The 17072-nt window shown below is 44.6% G+C and overlaps 1 protein-coding gene across 1 annotated transcript in view; it reads right to left on the bottom strand.

The window, feature by feature from the left end:
• SLC7A14 (solute carrier family 7 member 14) overlaps positions 1–17072 on the bottom strand; it is a 155199-nt gene that overhangs the window by 15342 nt on the left and 122785 nt on the right. The window contains exons 5-7 of the mRNA XM_066347261.1: positions 7367–7513; positions 4417–4625; positions 1336–2213 (exon numbers count right to left, since the gene is read on the bottom strand). Of these exons, the coding sequence (XP_066203358.1) occupies positions 1336–2213; positions 4417–4625; positions 7367–7513 (1234 nt within the window). The remainder of the gene's footprint in view (positions 1–1335; positions 2214–4416; positions 4626–7366; positions 7514–17072) is intronic.

Genomic DNA, 17072 nt, shown 5'->3' with positions numbered 1-17072 from the left:
ACTTCCCTCTATCTAAACCAGACCTTATAGACCCATTCCGAATACTACCTTCTCAAAGTCCTTTCTGGCTATTGTGACAGGAAGTTTCTTTGTTGCTCATCTGAAAAGTGCTTTATAATCATAGAGAAGTACTTATTAAGCACATACTACATTCCACGCACAGAGGACACAATGTTTAACTCCCATATCTCTGACCTCAATGACTGGATGGTTCACTAATTGATGAGTCTCCATACTGTCTCACCCAGGCTAGTGGATTCATACCTATTTGCCTTGCCTCTCCTTAAGGCAGGGATTACTTATTCTATACATTCTTACTCCTCAAAACAACTACGGATCCCCCTTAGCTAAGTATTTGTTACCAGACACCCTAGGAATTGCCAAGTTGTATAGGGAACATAAAAATAGTGCCTAAAGGACTTTCAAATTAGTTTTCACTTAAGTATCTCTCTCAAGTCACCACTAGCACCAATCCCCAGTCATCTCATGAGCTCCAGTGATTGTTAGATATAATAAACATGTAAGGTGCATATAATATAAATAGACCACAAAGAAAAATTAGAACTCTTGGGAAAGGTATAGAACTTCCTGAAAGCGATGAAAGTGAGTTTAGAGAGAGCAACTGTAAGTCATACCCAAAGCTGTGAGCAACTGTGGACCTGCCAGGGTCCTATCAGTTATCAGCAGAAAAAGGATGATGGTGTGATGGGTACTTTCCGAGAGAATGATTGGGATATCAGAGGCTGGAAAAAAAAGACCTTGGGGAAAAAATGAAAGACTCTTAAATATGAAAGTCAATCTGAACTGAGAGATGTTAAATGGTGCCATAATGCAATTTTGTCATAAAAATGGTGCCAAAAAATCCACACTTAATTTGTATTTTGCTCATGAAAATTTTTTGGCATGGTTACTCTTTTAATTTAATTATGTCAAATGTAAAATACTTTTAAAAAATAATTTTTAGATTCTAAGAATATCAATCAACTTTCCCCACCCTCACTTATTCTATGCTATTTTCCTCCTCTTTTGTGTGGATTAATTTAAAGTGGACTTTTTATGATATTAATTATCCATAAGAAGAATGTCCCATAATAAATAGTATTCAATAAAGTGATGGATTGATCAGCATCATTTTCAGAACCAATGACCAAGACCATAACAGGCAGAAAGGGTACAACTGGCTTTCTTGACTCTCATGCAGAAAGCAAAGGTCCATAGAACCAGCCAGATTTCTCTTGGAATGGCAATGCCTAGTTCAGCAAGAAGGCAATTTTGGGATAAGCCTGTTCAATGCCTTAAAAGGGAACTCTTAAGGCTCCAAAGGAAGTTGCTTACCCACAAAGCACCAGACGGCAAACCGGATCCATGTGATGGTGGAGAGCTTTAGCATGAGATAGATATTCACCAGCATGGCAAAGGCAGGCACAAAGGGGAGGCAGGGGGCCATATAGGGCAGCTTCTTGGGGTTTTCTGGCTGCTGCAGGATCACAAACACCAGGGCACTGATCAGCAGCACCATCAGAACCACCAGAAGAATGGCCCACCAACTCTGCTCTGAGATGTAGTCGGAACCGAAGATGATGAAGGAGCAGAAGATGAACATGAGGATGAAGAGCAGGAGCACACAGATGGTCACCATGTGTCCTGTCGCTGCTGTGGGCCTGTCCATTTTGCCTGGAAGGCCCAACCGGATCCTCATGGTGTAGTAACGGGGCCCGATCAGCTTTTTTAACTTGATGAGATAAATGTTTTCAGATTCATCGGCTTCTATGCCTGTGGTCATGTCCACAGTGCCGTAGTTGGGGTGATTGACATTGTAGGTTGACTTGTCTGATTTCCCTATGAGCATCTCATTGTCTCCCAAGGATGGCAAGTTCTTGGCCCCACAAGTGTTGGTAGCAGGGCCAGAAAACTCTTCCCCTTCACTCACAGGAGAACACACTTCCTTCTCACAGTCAGCCAGAATGCCCTCCTTCTTCTTTGTGTGCTCCTCGGACAAGAACTTGACAAAACCATCAATGTCACTCTCTGGTTGATATCGCAGAAGCAAGACGCAGACAGAGACCAAGGTGTAGGCAAGGAGTGTGCCGATGGACATCATCTCTATCAAATCTCTCAGGCTGACTAACAGCGAGAGGAGAGCCGCCAGGAACCCTGACACAACGCAGGCCACCACTGGCGTCTCTGTGTAGGAGCTCACATGAGCCAGGAACCTGGAGGGTTAATGAAGCACAGGGTTAACATGGGTGACAGATGGTGACTGACTCTTGGCTTAATTCCTCCTGGTCCTTCCCTCAAATTGACTTCTGGATTCAGTGCTTTAAATACAGCTGGGAATCCTACCCCAGGGTCTGGTCCCTGGAACATAATTTTAAAAGAATTTACTTCTTCTTTTTCTTTTTACTCAGTGAGAGAAGGGGAAGCAGAGACAGATTCCCACATGCACCCTGACTGGGATCCACCTGATAAGTCCCCTACAGGGCAATACTCTGCCCATTTGAGGTGTTGCTTCATTGCTCAGCAACCAAGCTCTTTTTAGTGCCTAAGGCAGAGGCCATGGAGCCATCCTCTGTGCCCAGGATCAACTTGTTGCAATCGAGCCATGGCTTCAGGAGAGAAAGAGAGAGAGAGAGATAGAGAGAGAGAGAGAGAGAGAGAGAGAGAGAAGGGTGGAGGGGTGGAGAAGCAGACGGGCACTTCTTCTGTGTGCCTTGACTGGGAATCAAATCCGGGACATCCATACACCAGGCTGATGCTCTTTCACTGAGCCAACTGGCCAGGGCCAAGAATTTACTCCCAGATCCTTGGTTTTGAGATGAACTTTTTATTAAAGTTCCTCCTCTATTATGTAACGTGAAGGGTTGATTGAATTTAGGAGGTATTTCAGAAACCTAAATTGAAATCCGGGCTCCACTGGGGAAGAAGCAATTGTTGAAGAAGTTACAAGGCTGCTTGGGGGTCCTCAGGACCTGTGTTACCTAAAGTGGGGTCCGTGTGTTAGCAGCACCTGCATTGCCTTGGAGCTTGTGAGCAATATGTAGTTTCACCTAAGACCTACTACATCAGCATCTCTGGGATTGGGGTTCAACACACTGCTTAAAAAAACCTTCAGAGCCTGATTTAGGCTACAGTGGAAGAAGCCTGCTCTACAACGAGACAGGGATTTAGCTGGTAAAACAGCACAATAATTAAGAACTTACGTTTACAAATGCAGGCCAAGTTCAACCCTTACCGACTGGAGACCAGCAGGGCGACCGAACGGCAGCTGCTTCCGTGGCAGTTCCCGTGGCCTTAAATATGTTCCTGATCTCCTCACGACCCTCCTCCTCCTTCCCCTTCCGTTCCCCCCTTACTTCAGGGTTCACACAAGACAATAAACTGTGCTTGGAGCCCCAGCATCTGTCCTCTTAATTTTCTTTGACAGCAGAAAAGCCTTTTGGACGTGTGAAGTTTTCACCCCTCCACCATGCCAGATTATTCCTGGTCTGTCCAGCTCCCCAAACATAGAAGCCCAAGGGGTAGGCTGAGGAACTGGAGCAGGAGACGACAAGCAATGGCAGAGTAAAGCCCCGAGCTGCACCCCTGAGAGCTCGTGCTCTCAGGGTTTACTCCTTGTTTGTGCACTGGGAGAATGCCTTACCTGCCAGCCCCTCAGATGGTGGGCACTGGGAACCACAGATGGGCCAGCATCCCCTTTTTACTGTGGGCACATAGGCCACTTCATGGTCAAGATAGAAGTGCCACTATATTGGTGTGGTGAAAAGTCTGGTCTTTGGAGTAAAACAGTCCTGGGTTCAAATCCTGTCCCCACCCTCAGAAGCTGGGGGATTTGGAGCAAGGTTTTTTTGTTTTTTATTAAAACTCATCTAGTATACACATCTGCAAAATAGAGTTATTGTGATGACTAAATGGGATACTGAATATAAAGTATCTGGGCTATATAAATAATCAATGAATAGTAGCTATTGTTGGTACTATTATTAGGTTCTGCTCAGGGGGTACTATTCTCTCTGATTATAACCTTAAACTTTTTCAACTTCAGAGGGGTTGTGTAGAGAGAGGGCCAGGTCGTAGGTCTCAACATGAGGGCAGGCCTAAGGTGTCCCAGAGATGGGTTTTTCCCTCTGGAGGACACCCAGGGTAGCGGTTTGGCACCCACCATTTTTGCAAAGGAATAGACAGTATCAAACAGGGGAAGGGAAGTTAGAGAAACAGACCAGTTTGTGTTAGATTGAGGGACTCAGAGTCAAACTGAGGAGCTGTTTCAGGGCCTAAGCTCTCTTTCCTCAAACTCTTTGCCAGGATATATGACAAGTTCCACAGTCCATGTGACAGACACTCAGGCTGACAGTGGGTAACATTCTCCTGTTAAAGGCATGGCAAAACAGAATCAGTTCCACAGAGCACAGCCCTTACCTGAAGAGGAGCCCATCACCAGCCATGGCATAAATGACTCTCGGCATGGGGAAGAGGGAGCCCAGCAAGCTGACTGTCAGTCCTGCAACCGACCCAATGGCCACTACAAATTTCGCAGCATAAAACCCATGAGTCACAAACATCTCCATGAGTGGGGATTCCGTGTCAATGGCATAATATGGCACCATCAGAGTTAAGATCATGCTCACCTATTAAAACAAGAGAAAACATGGCTGGAGGTAGAGGTGACTGACAGCATGGGTGTGTGTCCCTTAGGCGAGGAAGAGCCCAGGGCCTGGAGACAGAGGCCTGCACGGCGGTTTGGACCTGCCCCGTCCTGGCACATGCCTTTGCTTTAAACCCCTGGTTGGCAAACCGCGGCTCGCGAGCCACATGCAGCTCTTTGGCCCCTTGAGTGTGGCTCTTCCACAAAATACCATGTACGGGGGCTCCCTCGATAAGGAATATACCTACCTATATAGTTTAAGTTTAAAAAATTTGGCTCTCAAAAGAAATTTCAATCTTTTTTTTTGTACTGTGGCTCTGTTGACCAATGAGTTTGCCGATCACTGCTTTAGACCAACCATTTGGCCTCTGGAGCTCTTAGTTTCCGTGTTTTCTCCCCACATGTGATTTATTAGACTAGACCAGATCATCTCTACTATCTCTCAATGGGTCTGCAGGTATTTCAGCTCCATGACAGCAGAGCTACTGACAGTCCAATGAAGGGCAGACACTGCCAGGCAGGAGGAGCTGCAGCCCCAGGCACTGGAGCGAAGGCCCGGCAGTGACCACGAGCACCCTGCCCACGCGAACAGGCCTTGCCTTTCTTTTATACTTTCAGGGTCCTACAGGGTCTTAACAGTGCCCCTGTCACCCCAAAGACCAGAGATAAAAACTCCAAAGATCCGTGTGTAGGAGATCCATGGCCAATAAATTGGAAAGACCCAGATGAGGACTCATATTTCCATTTGTTTCCTGTAGCTCAGTGCCAGGAGCCAGGCAGGCCAATAAACAAATTACAGCATCAAGATGGAATCCAGGTCTCCTCTGAGCTAGAAGACCACGTGGCTTTTCTTAATTAGGAATCACTTAACCAGGACCTATCTCCATCCAGACATCATAGATCTGCCATAACATCCTTCCCTTCAGAATGGCCTCAGGCCACGGAGCCTCCGGTCATACGGCCAGGCTCCCCCGGCCTGCAAAGGCCAGTGCTGGTGTCCGGAAGGGACTTCAGAGCCTGAACGAAGAGCGTAGTACATTTTGAGATCACTTCTTTGCCTTTTCCTCAGGAGCCAAGATCCTCCAGTGAAGCCATGGGCCACTAGGGAGGACAGCAGCAGGTACTACCACAGCCCAGCAATTGAGCTCTTCTCCTGGTGGTGGGATGGCAGCTTGCTGACCAGCACAGGACGAACAGCTCCTGAGGCATGGCTGAGGCTCACGCATTCTAAATGAATATTTCCCAGCAGTGTCACCACTTGCAATGTGCCTTTGGGGAGTGGAGTGGGCTGGGCTGCGGGAGAGTGGATTGATCTTATAGCAATCTGTGTTGAGTCTCCTACCCACTTTAGATCAGGTAGGCAAATGGTTGGTCGATGCATGGAAGTACTCCGCAGTCTACAAAGTGCTATTTTAAGGATGGAGCCATGACTATTAACTTTATTATGTGTGCTGCAAGGGTTGGCCCCTGAAGGAGGGGGAGGTTTAAGGGAGGAATAAGAGGGAAATACAGAGCAGAGTGTCTCTGCTCACCCCCCTGCAGCACCACCCCTCCCTGAGCACTCTGTCTATAGTGATAATCAGGACATAGGTAAGATGAAGCCATCTGTATTGCGTGTGCACAGTGGGAGGGGATAAATGATTTACCCACAAACATTTTAGTGGGCAATTGACACCCAAAACCACATCCAAAGCTGCTCTTGTGTTTTCCTTTCATTTCTAGGACAATCCTGTTTTGTAGCTTGCCTTTACGATCTATTAGCCTGGCTTATTTAGGTGGTTGCTAAAGATGTTTTCTTTTTCTTTTTTTTTCCTGGGGGGAGGGGAGGGGAAGGAGTGCTTTTGCAGCCATGGCCGCAGGGCCTCAGGGCTTGCAGGGGTACCCCAGCTGCAATTCTTTCCTAAGCAGGGTGACTTGAAGTGAGTGGGACCCTCAGGGTCTGAGGTGTTTGTGTAACCACACACTTATTGGCTTGTCATCTGGTTCTTCCCTTTGTCGGGACTGAGGGAGCTCTTGGATGTGGCTGAACTGTCTTCTGTGATAGAAATTCTAAGGTGGGAGGGAGAGATGACACATCAAAAGTGTGAGGAGCATTTCAGGGTGTGATCCTGAAGACACAAGGCTGAAGGCTTTATTCTGAGGACAACCCTTGATGGGGAAACCCTAAGGCTGAGCTTGAGCTCGGGTAGAATGAAGCAACAGCAGAAAGAAATTGCGCTGCCCCCAGGATTGAAGGGGAAGAGCATCTCCAGAGGATGATGCACTCTCTGCTGATTCTGGGGGAGCATCGCCTCTTCATTGCCAGGAAGCTCCCAGAAGACAGAAGAGCATTGAGGAGGCTGCACAGAGGCCCACAATGCCTCTGCTCGCACACCCACCCGTTACTGCCAGCCTATGATCTGAGTTCCTTGGACGGCAGCCCACTCCCCACCATCCTGGGGCAGCAGCAGAGACCAAGAGCCTGCATATAGAGCAGTTGGGGATGGAGACTCAGAGGCCGCGGCTGAAGCGAGAGCCTGGGGCTTCTCCCATCTCTAGTTTGGAGTACTGATTTTCATCTTGTCATCAGTGGTGAGGATATAGGTAACATGGACAAATGTATACAAATACCAAGGGCACAAAGAAGGATCACTTCCTGAGAGAAGGGAACTCAGTCCCAGAGCCACATTTTAAGGTCAAATATGAAAAGGTCATGAGAGGGTCCCACAAGCATTCAATACTTACAGATACATATGCTGTCAGGCAGATGACCAGGGAGGCGGTGATAGCATAAGGGATGGATGTGTTGGGATTTTTGGCTTCCTCTCCGGTGGTGGCGATGATGTCAAAACCAATGAAAGCGTAGAAACATGTGGCTGCTCCTTGCAGCACCTGGAAGGATGATGACATTCATCAGACTCAGAGTGTCAGGGAAGCATCAGGGCTTTACACATGGAACCTACGATTGCCCGATGCCTGCAGACATTACTGAGTGGCAGAAGGGGTAACATGGTAAGACTTGTGCTAAACACCCAAGTTCTTATCTCCTCTACTTTCTACCTGTGTGGCGCTGGGCCATCCCCTCATGTATAAAATGGAGATAAGAATTATGCCCAAATAAAAACTAGTCATTCAACACATTCAAATCATGTTTGGAAATAAGTAAGGTTATAAAAAAATCACTAAGTTGGCTTGGGAGAACTCATTAACCTCTTTGTGCTTTTATCCAGTGGTTCTCAACCACAACCAGGGGCTGTATGACTACCCTTAGGGGGTGCTTGTAAACGTGGGGAGGTGGGTGCTTCTGCTGTTTAGTGTAGTGGGCTCTGATGTCTGTACAAGAACTGTTCTGTCCACATTACTATTCGTGCCTCTGATAGATCATCTCTATGGTAACCTCTAGATTGGAAATGATAGAAAAGATTTTCAAATCTCCAGATATTCTATTATCTTCCAAGGGAAGACAGGTAGAGATGTTTTGATTTTTCTGCTTCTTTTGGGGGCTTCAGAGATTTAGTTGGCCTATAAGGCAAGAGAACTTCTGAGGCTGCGTAAAGCTGGGAGGTGGTATCCAGTGACATGTACTAGATGTCTGTCTGTCGGGAACTTGCACTATTCCAAGGATGGTTGGGACTTGATAAATCAAGATGTCAGTGAAAATCTTCCATTGAGCAGTGTGTTACTTTCTTCCAAAGAATTGACTGAAGTGTAAATGAAGTTTCCCTACCTTAGTATCCTCATCCTCATTATCTGGGGAAAGTAAAAAACGTGTCTCTGAATGCTTGGGGATGTGCTTTTAGAGGAAGGTAAGAGGGATTTTTCTAAACTGTGTGTGTGGGGTGAAGGGACTTGGCAATATTTAAGCTCTAGCCAGGGGTCCAGGAGTGAGGATCTTTGTAGACTATATATTTTTTTTCCTTTTCTGCATATTTCATTTATAAATGATGAAATTCAAAACATGCCAAGCAGACACTTGTCCCTAAATCTTCACTCTTAATTTTTTCACTGACTTTTCAAAGTAAAAAACAAAATGCTAAATACTAGAATTTACAAGATACATCACAATATTGAAAATCTCCAACCTTCAAAAGTAACCTTTACTCATCTATAAGATGAGTTGGTCTCTTCTATTGTCCCTCCCAGTAGGATTCTGATGTTTCAGTTCCCTGACTGGGACATCTTAACCAAGGATCCATGATATTCAGGGGATTGGGGAATTTTGCTGAGAAAATACGGCATCTTTATTTTCACTAACCTCTGACCGAACGCTAGCATTTCTTTCAGCTGTGAGCGCAGGTGGTACACTCAGTGCACCTAACGTTGTCACTAATAGCAATCATTTTTTTACCATCTTAGGGTCATTGCAGAGATCGTAGAAGGTCAGCTGTACTCATTGCTACTTCAAATGATAACAGTTACTAGATATACATATTAATATTTAATGTATTAATAAAGAAGCACCATGTTATATCACAATTTAAAAATATTTTTATAACTGTATTTCAATATAATTAATTTTTTAAAATTTCCTATGTAATTAGGTTACTCATTTATAAACACAATTCTCAGAGGGGTCTGCAGGCCTCACCAGACTGCTTAGGAGTCCATGGACCAAAAAAATCTGAGAACTCCTGACCCATTCTAATAACTCAGGTAGAAAGAACTTCTGAAACAAGCAGTTCTATTGTTAGAGAGCTACTTTCTGGGATAGGAGATAACTCCCAATTTCACTCCAATGAAGTCTTTCATTTCAGGGCATGCAAAATATCTTTTAGCCTTTATACAAGGAGAGAAAACACATCTACAAGAAGGCTCACAGGTTTGGGAATGTGCTTGTTTTCACCTATCTAGAAAATGTTTCTGTTCCATAAGGTTAAACCAATGCTGGGATTACAGGCTCGCTAAGCTGCCCCAATCAAGAAAAGTCTTGCTTTAAGACAGCTTTGGCCCTGGCTAGTGGGCTCAGCAGTAGAGCATTGGCCCGGTGTGTGGATGTCCAGGGTTTGGTTTCCGGTTAGGTCACACAGGAGAAGCACTCATCTGCTTCTGCACCCCTCCCCCTCTTGCTTCTATCTCTCTCTACTCCTCCTGCAGCCATGGCACGATTGGAGTGAATTGGCCCTGGGTGCTAAAGATGGCTCCATGGCTTTTGCCTTAGGTGTTAAGAAAAGCTTGTTTGGAGCAAGGGAGCAATAGTCCCAGATGGGCAAAGCATCACACCCTAGTGGGCTCGCCAGGTGGATCCTGGTCAGGGAGCATGCAGGAATCTGTCTTTTCCTCCCCTGCTTTCACTGAATTAAAAAAAAAAAGCCACTATCAGCTTCTCTTCCCCTCCCTCTCCTTTTTCTCTCTCTCTCCCCTTCTCGCAGCTGGTGGGTTAATTGGTTCGAGTGTAGGCCCTGGGTGCTGAGGATAGCTTAGTTTGTCTGAGCGTAGAACTCAGGTGCTGAAGATAGCTCTGTTGATTCGAGCATCAGCTCCAGATGAGGGTTGCCATGTGAATTCCTGTCTCGGTGCATGTGGGAGTCTATCTTTCTATTTCCCCTTTTCTCACTTAAAAAAAAAGACAGCTTCCAGAAAACAAGTCTTGCTTTCTCTTCCTTTAACACTTGTCTACACACACACACACACACACACACACACACACACACACACACTCCACACACACACAAACATCTTGTAAATCATATAGTGGCCTGTTGTGACAGTCAGTCTGAAGGTGCAGTGTTCCCTATTAGGATGGCCCAGGACTACAGCAGTTCCATGCTTATTTGGTGTGATCAGTTCTGAGTCGAATTGAAAGGTCATAGATACTAGAAGAGATCACTGCTGAGGGAAGTAAGGTAGGAGGGTCTTAAATAAGAATTTTGGGGCAAGTCTTCCTTAGAAAAAAGTGAGAGGTCTCTAAACTACACCATGTGAAGAACACCTGGGGACCTGGGGATGTCTAACTTGAAGAAGAGAAGACTTAGGGGAAGTCATAGAAGACACCTCTCCATTGTGAGGTATGGACTATGCGGCAGCTGGAGAAGAGGTGCGCTGCAGGCTCCCGAGGGAATCCTAGAGCCATGCATGTGGTGGAATCAGATTTGGTTAGGAGTACAGACTTTGTAGGCTGTCAGACTTAGACCAGTTCTGCCACATACAAGGTTGGTGACCTAGAACAAGTCCCTAACCTCTTGGAGCCCAGTTTCTTTATCACTTCAATGCAGATAATGATAGCACTTAGTTCATAGTGTTGTTAAAAGAATTAAATGAGATAAAAATCACAAACTGTAGTCCTAGAATACAGAAGTTACTCAATAAACATTAGATCTTACTGGGAGAACTTTTTGTAACTATTGTAAGTTTTTCTAGAACAGATGAAACCCAAGGGCACAAATTTCTTCTCCTCCACCTCATTCTTCTTGTTCTTGACATGTATTTATTAACTGTTCACATCTGCCAGGCACTGTGCTTGGTGATGTGGAGACAGAAATGACAAGAAAGCACTCTGAGCTTGACTGTGTGGAGCTTGAAGTCTCGAGGATCCTGCACAACCCCAAATACAACTTTGATTGTGTTAACAAGCTGAATAAAATCAATAAATATCTGTATCATTTTAAAAAACATAAATGCTACTGTTTTCCAAGTGAGTGGAAGAATAGATGGCAACTGCTAATAATAATTAGATACCAGAAAGTTAACTATAATCAAGCTAGGAAGAGAGAGAATAAGTTTGCAAAGAAAATGCCTGCTGGCCTGAATTTGCATACAGAGAACTAGAAAGCAATTATGGTCAAAGAAAGATGGATGAATCAAAGGTAGTATGTTGGAAGGCTCTACGCAGGGGTCCCCAAACTTTTTACACAGGGGCCAGTTCACTGTCCCTCAGACTGTTGGAGGGCCGGACTATAAAAAAAACTATGAACAAATCCCTATGCACACTGCACATATCTTATTTTAAAGTATTCAATAAAAAAAAACAAAACGGGAACAAATAGAATATTTAAAATAAAGAACAAGTAAATTTAAATCAACAAACTGACCAGTATTTCAATGAGAACTATGCTCCTCTCACTGACCACCAATGAAAGAGGTGCCCTTTCTGGAAGTGCAGCGAGGCCGGATAAATGGCCTCAGGGGGCTGCATGCTGCCTGCGGGCCATAGTTTGGGGACCTCTGCTCTACTGCATTAGGCAGGAAACAATTGAACTGAGATGATTCAAATGAACTTATTTCAATGAGGGGGTTATGGAGGCTAAGGCTGGGAGGGAGTGAGGAAGAAATACTCTGGCCTTGCTCTCTTCTCACCTTCTGATCTCCTTCTCACCTTCTGAGCTTGACTATGTGGAGCTTGAAGTCTCGAGGATCCTGCACAACCCCAAATACAACTTTGACTGTGTTAACAAGCTGAATAAAATCAATAAATATCTGTATCATTTTAAAAAACATTGGCTGAACCCAACAGGAAGCAACCGCAGGGGTCTTCTCGAGCACAGAACAGAGTTTGAAGGGTGGAGAATGAATCTGGGGAGTGAAGCCCAAGGGAGAGAAACCAGCACTCAGCACTCCTGCCAAGATCAAACAGACCGTGGCCTAACAAGATATAGATTAAATAAGCAGATTATCGAAGAGGAGACAATAGAATTAGCAAATAAGGTCACCTTTTTATTTGAATTAGTTTTTTTTTCTTGCAAACAAGTGATCCTTGACTGGTAAATACACAGGAGCCATGAAATAAAACTGTGTATGGGTATATCTCTACTGAAGTAACCACAAAAATGGCTTTCCACTTATCCAGGTTCCGATCTGGCCACTGGTATTTATGATAGGGTTCCTCCACACGGGAAAGGATGTGGTACCTGGAGATGAGTGGTGCCAATAGCACTGGTGTTTATGATAGGGTTCCTCCACACGGGAAAGGATGTGGTACCTGGAGATGAGTGGTGCCAATAGCACTGGTGTTTATGATAGGGTTCCTCCACACGGGAAAGGATGTGGTACCTGGAGATGAGTGGTGCCAATAGCACTGGTGTTTATGATAGGGTTCCTCCACACGGGAAAGGATGTGGTACCTGGAGATGAGTGGTGCCGACAGCACTGGTGTTTATGATAGGGTTCCTCCACACGGGAAAGGATGTGGTACCTGGAGATGAGTGGTGCCAATAGCACTGGTGTTTATGATAGGGTTCCTCCACACGGGAAAGGATGTGTGGTACCTGGAGATGAGTGGTGCCAATAGCACTGGTATTTATGATAGGGTTCCTCCACACGGGAAAGAATGTGGTACCTGGAGATGAGTGGTGCCGATAGCACTGGTATTTATGATAGGGTTCCTCCACATGGGAAAGGATGTGTGGTACCTGGAGATGAGTGGTGCCAATAGCACTGGGGGGCCAAGGTGTGTGTCTGTGTGTAACTGTTTGACTGGGGTCATTGGTACTTTATTCTAACTTTCCTTCAATGTTTTACATAAATAAAAAATAGTACTGACTTTTGAATTTGATGACATTAGTGGAAATTGTTTTCCCAAGTAAACCTGGTATAGCTGCTCAGCCAGATGATCCAGACCTGTCTATGCCTCTGTAGAACTCCGTGGGGAAGCAGCGTGCGCCTCGGTTGCTGGAGGGCTGCTGCCTTAGTTGTCAAGAGCAATGTCATTAGTAGCCTGTTACTCTCAGTGTGTGGGGTCCCTAAAAACTGACACCCTGTGCCTGGCCGATATCGAAAGACGTTAGGATGAGGCCGCCCTCCATGTCATGCCTTGGTCAATCTGCCAGATGTCTAGGAGATAATTAGGCATCTTTATATAATGCACTCACAAGGTAAAAAGACAAAACTACAACTTTAATAGCATTTTCTACCATGCTCATGCTCTCTATTAGTGGCCTGTTTACAGTGACAGCAGAATGTGGTAATAGATTCCAACAAATGGATTCAAATGTGGAAAACACAAAAAAGAACTTTTTCTTTGTTTGGAGTCTGTCAGCTTTCCCTACAAATACTTGCCATGGACCATTTTCCTGAGAGCTATTTTTGCTGATAGAGCGTCTTATTTGGTTAGAGAAAAAACTGTAAGATAGCATCAAGAACAAATAACATGCAGGGAATACACATCCAACAATGTTCAGGGGCTGAGAATTTGCAGGTGGAAGCAGGGGTTCAGCAGAGGGCCAGCAGTTACTTGATAGGAGGGAAACAAATGTTTGTTGTTCTTAAGCTCTTCAAGACCAAAGAAGCATTTGACCCAGGACCTGTGAGTGAGTAAACCATTTTTTAACCTATTTTCTTTGGAAGGAAGTAGTTAGAGCAGGGAAAGAGTAGGCTTATAAGGTGTCCATGGCCAGAAGGTAGATTGCTCATTAACCCTTTCAAAGCACTGGAGAATTGTGTTTCAAGTCATGTAATGGTGTCCTTTATAAAGCACCCCCTACACAATGATTCCCTCCATCCCATCCTACCCAAAGTGACTGAAGAGTAAAGCGGATTGGATCTCTGAACCCTCGCTAGGGTTGCTCAGGTTCTCCCTAAGGAGTGAGAAGATTCATGCAGCTGCTAAATAGGCAACTTACTTTTGTTGACAATTGTAAGATAACAGAGTAGGGAGTGTTTATTAATGTGGTAGATGAAATGCTCCTGAGAAGGTGTCAGACCTTAAAAAATAGGATTTATGTTTAAAGTGGCTTTGCTGGACTGGAAGAGTGAGCTGAAACCAAAGTTGGGAAAGAACAGGTCCAGGCCAGTTCTCCAGAGAGGAAACTCACTACACAGAAACACAAGGGCAGGCAGAGAGCAGAGAGGATGAGTCAGCAACATCTTCACACTGGGATGTCTTTTGTGCTTAGATGATGCTTTTAGTCACTGCCACTAGAGTATATATTTGAATATCCTGTAGGAAAAAATGGATAGCAGTAAAAAATCCAAAATTGCAGCCCAATCTGACCAGGTAGTGTTGCAGTGGATAGAGCATCAACCTGTGTTTGTGAAAGACCCAGGTTTGAAACCCTGAGGTCGCTGGTTTGAGCATGAGCTCTCCAGCTTGAGCGTGGCTCACTGGCTTGAGTATGGTATCATAGACACGACCCCATGGTCACTGGCTTGAGCCCAAAGGTTGCTGATTTGAAGCCCGAAGTTGCTCACTTGAGCTAACGTCACTGGCTTGAGCAAGGGGTCTCTCGCTTTGCTGGAGCCCCTGAGACAAGGCACTTATAAGAAAGCAATCAATAAACAACCAAAGTGCCGCAACTACTAGTTGATGCTTCTCATCTCTCTCCCTTCCTTTCTGTCCCTGTCTGTCCCTCTCACAAAACAAACAAACACGCAGCTCAATTTCTTTCGGTGGCCAATGGCAAGCCTACTCCAGGTAGTAGGTTCGGGTTGGAGTACAGTCAGTGGCCAAAGGTGCAAAAAGACAGTTGGTCCCATGTGTCTGCGACCAGCAGTACATAAATGGAGTACATACATAAGGAGTACATAAATAAGGACTCTGGCTCATTCAGGGCTGGGATCGCATTTCAACTCTTCTGTGATTGAGATCTGTAGCCTAACCTTCAGTTATTTTGATGTAAATGTGGAGGTCATGATACTTATTTTGCAGGGCTGTTGTGAAGATTAAAGGCAAACTGTATATGGAAGAGTTTGTCTTCCTGTATAAGGAAATTGTTAAGTGCTAGGAATGGAATCTTCTCTTTTCTTATGGCTGCTTACTGAGCATCATTTCTCACTATGAAAGCTGGTAAGAATCTGGGATGTGTAAATGGCAGCCTTGATGAGCTCCTTCCTTGATGAAGCAGGCTCCTGACTGGGGAAGGACATGGAGCCCCAAAGAAGGGAAGAGAAGACCCCTGAAGAGTGTAGGGACCGCAGCGCAAAGCACAGGAGGAAAGACTGAAAGACTCATCTTCTTCCGCCTGGGCAATGAATATCAACGGAGAGGGTGTTAACTCTCTCCAGTTGTCACCTGGGACCTAGATGATGGTGTGTACTGTTCTGGTAAGCTCTTAGGAAGATTTTGAAAACTTAACACGATACAGATAATTAAGTATTTTAATTGCTCTGACATGATGTCTTAGTAAACAGTGCACATTGGCCTGGGCTGGTTTAACTATACTCCCATTTGACGGTAAGAAAAGGGACTAGACTATCTCTGAATGCTCTTTCCAGTTCCACGACTCTGTGACTTTGGGAAAGCTTAAAGGAAATAAAAATATAACCTGTCAGATTAATTACATTTTTAAAGAAGCCTCAGAAGGGAGGGTCATCATGCACAAAACAGTAAGGTAGTAGAAAGGGTATTGGAGCCCCCAGACCTGGGCAGGAATTTCAGCCCTGGTATTGACTAGCAAAATGACCTCTGGCAAGTTACCAAGCCTCTCTGAGCCTTGGATCCTCCATCTGTAAGTTGGGGATAGCAGCACCTGCATTCAAGTTCTGTTATAAGAGTGAAATAATATTCATAGAGAACAATGCACAATTCATAGAGCACCTAGCAGTAGTAGATAAATTCTAGCCCCTCTCTCCTGTCATTAGCACTATTATTAAACATATGATGTGCACATAAAAACACCCAATATTTTCTTTTCTTTTGAAAACATTCGGTACAATTAGTTTTTCCACTTGATAGTTGAGAGAACCTGAAAGCACAGAAGTTAGCTGTTGGCCAAAGTCTTACAGTAAATCCATGACCCTAAAATTTCTTACATTGTTAAGAAAATGGTGAGAACATTTTTTGTGTGCTATGATGAAAATTCAATGAGTTCCGGAAAAACATTCTTTCTTTGTTACTTTTATAATTTGTTGTTTCTCTTACTTGATAGGAAAGGAACGATTTGTATCATAAGAAAATAGAGATTTGGGGATCCAGAATGGGATCAACAGTGGTTCTTTGTCTTGTCTGGTTTTAACCAGTTTCAGGATTTACTCATTTCAAGTAGGCAGAATGAACTTTGTGGTTCTGTGGAATTCTTACAGATAAGCAGAAGACTAGAAATCTTGGCTGAAACTGCTTTCTTGCTTATTTCTCTGCATTGCACAGCATGGCATGGTTCAGAATAACAGAAGTTATTTTGAGTGTTTTCCAAGAGAGATTTCTGCTCCCTGAATATCCTGGAGGGGAAACAGTCTAAGAAAAAGCTACAAAAGCAAAACTGGTGGCATCCTGGACTTGCTCCTGCCAACATCCTAAGCAGGTTTGCCGCTCTTGGCCTTGGTTTCTTTACCCATTAAATGAGGAGTTAGTCCCCTTTCAGCTCAAAATTCTCTGATTTATGTTCTACTATTAAAAAAAAAATGGCTGGTGAATTATACCAATTATCCCATAAAGTAAGCATTTTTAGTCATCCTAAAGAAAGAAGCCAGGTATGACTTAGAACTACTTGTCACAGAGGTAAGACCTGACAATGTCCTTATTGTCCAGCCCACTGTCTTGCCAACCCCAGACTGCACCACGTGGACTTCTCTGTGTGAACTA

Source organism: Saccopteryx leptura, chromosome 8 (genome assembly GCF_036850995.1).
Source record: "Saccopteryx leptura isolate mSacLep1 chromosome 8, mSacLep1_pri_phased_curated, whole genome shotgun sequence".
Classification (NCBI taxonomy): domain Eukaryota; kingdom Metazoa; phylum Chordata; class Mammalia; order Chiroptera; family Emballonuridae; genus Saccopteryx; species Saccopteryx leptura.
Note: the sequence above shows the minus strand (reverse complement) of the source record. Positions and strands in the feature narration are given on the sequence as shown.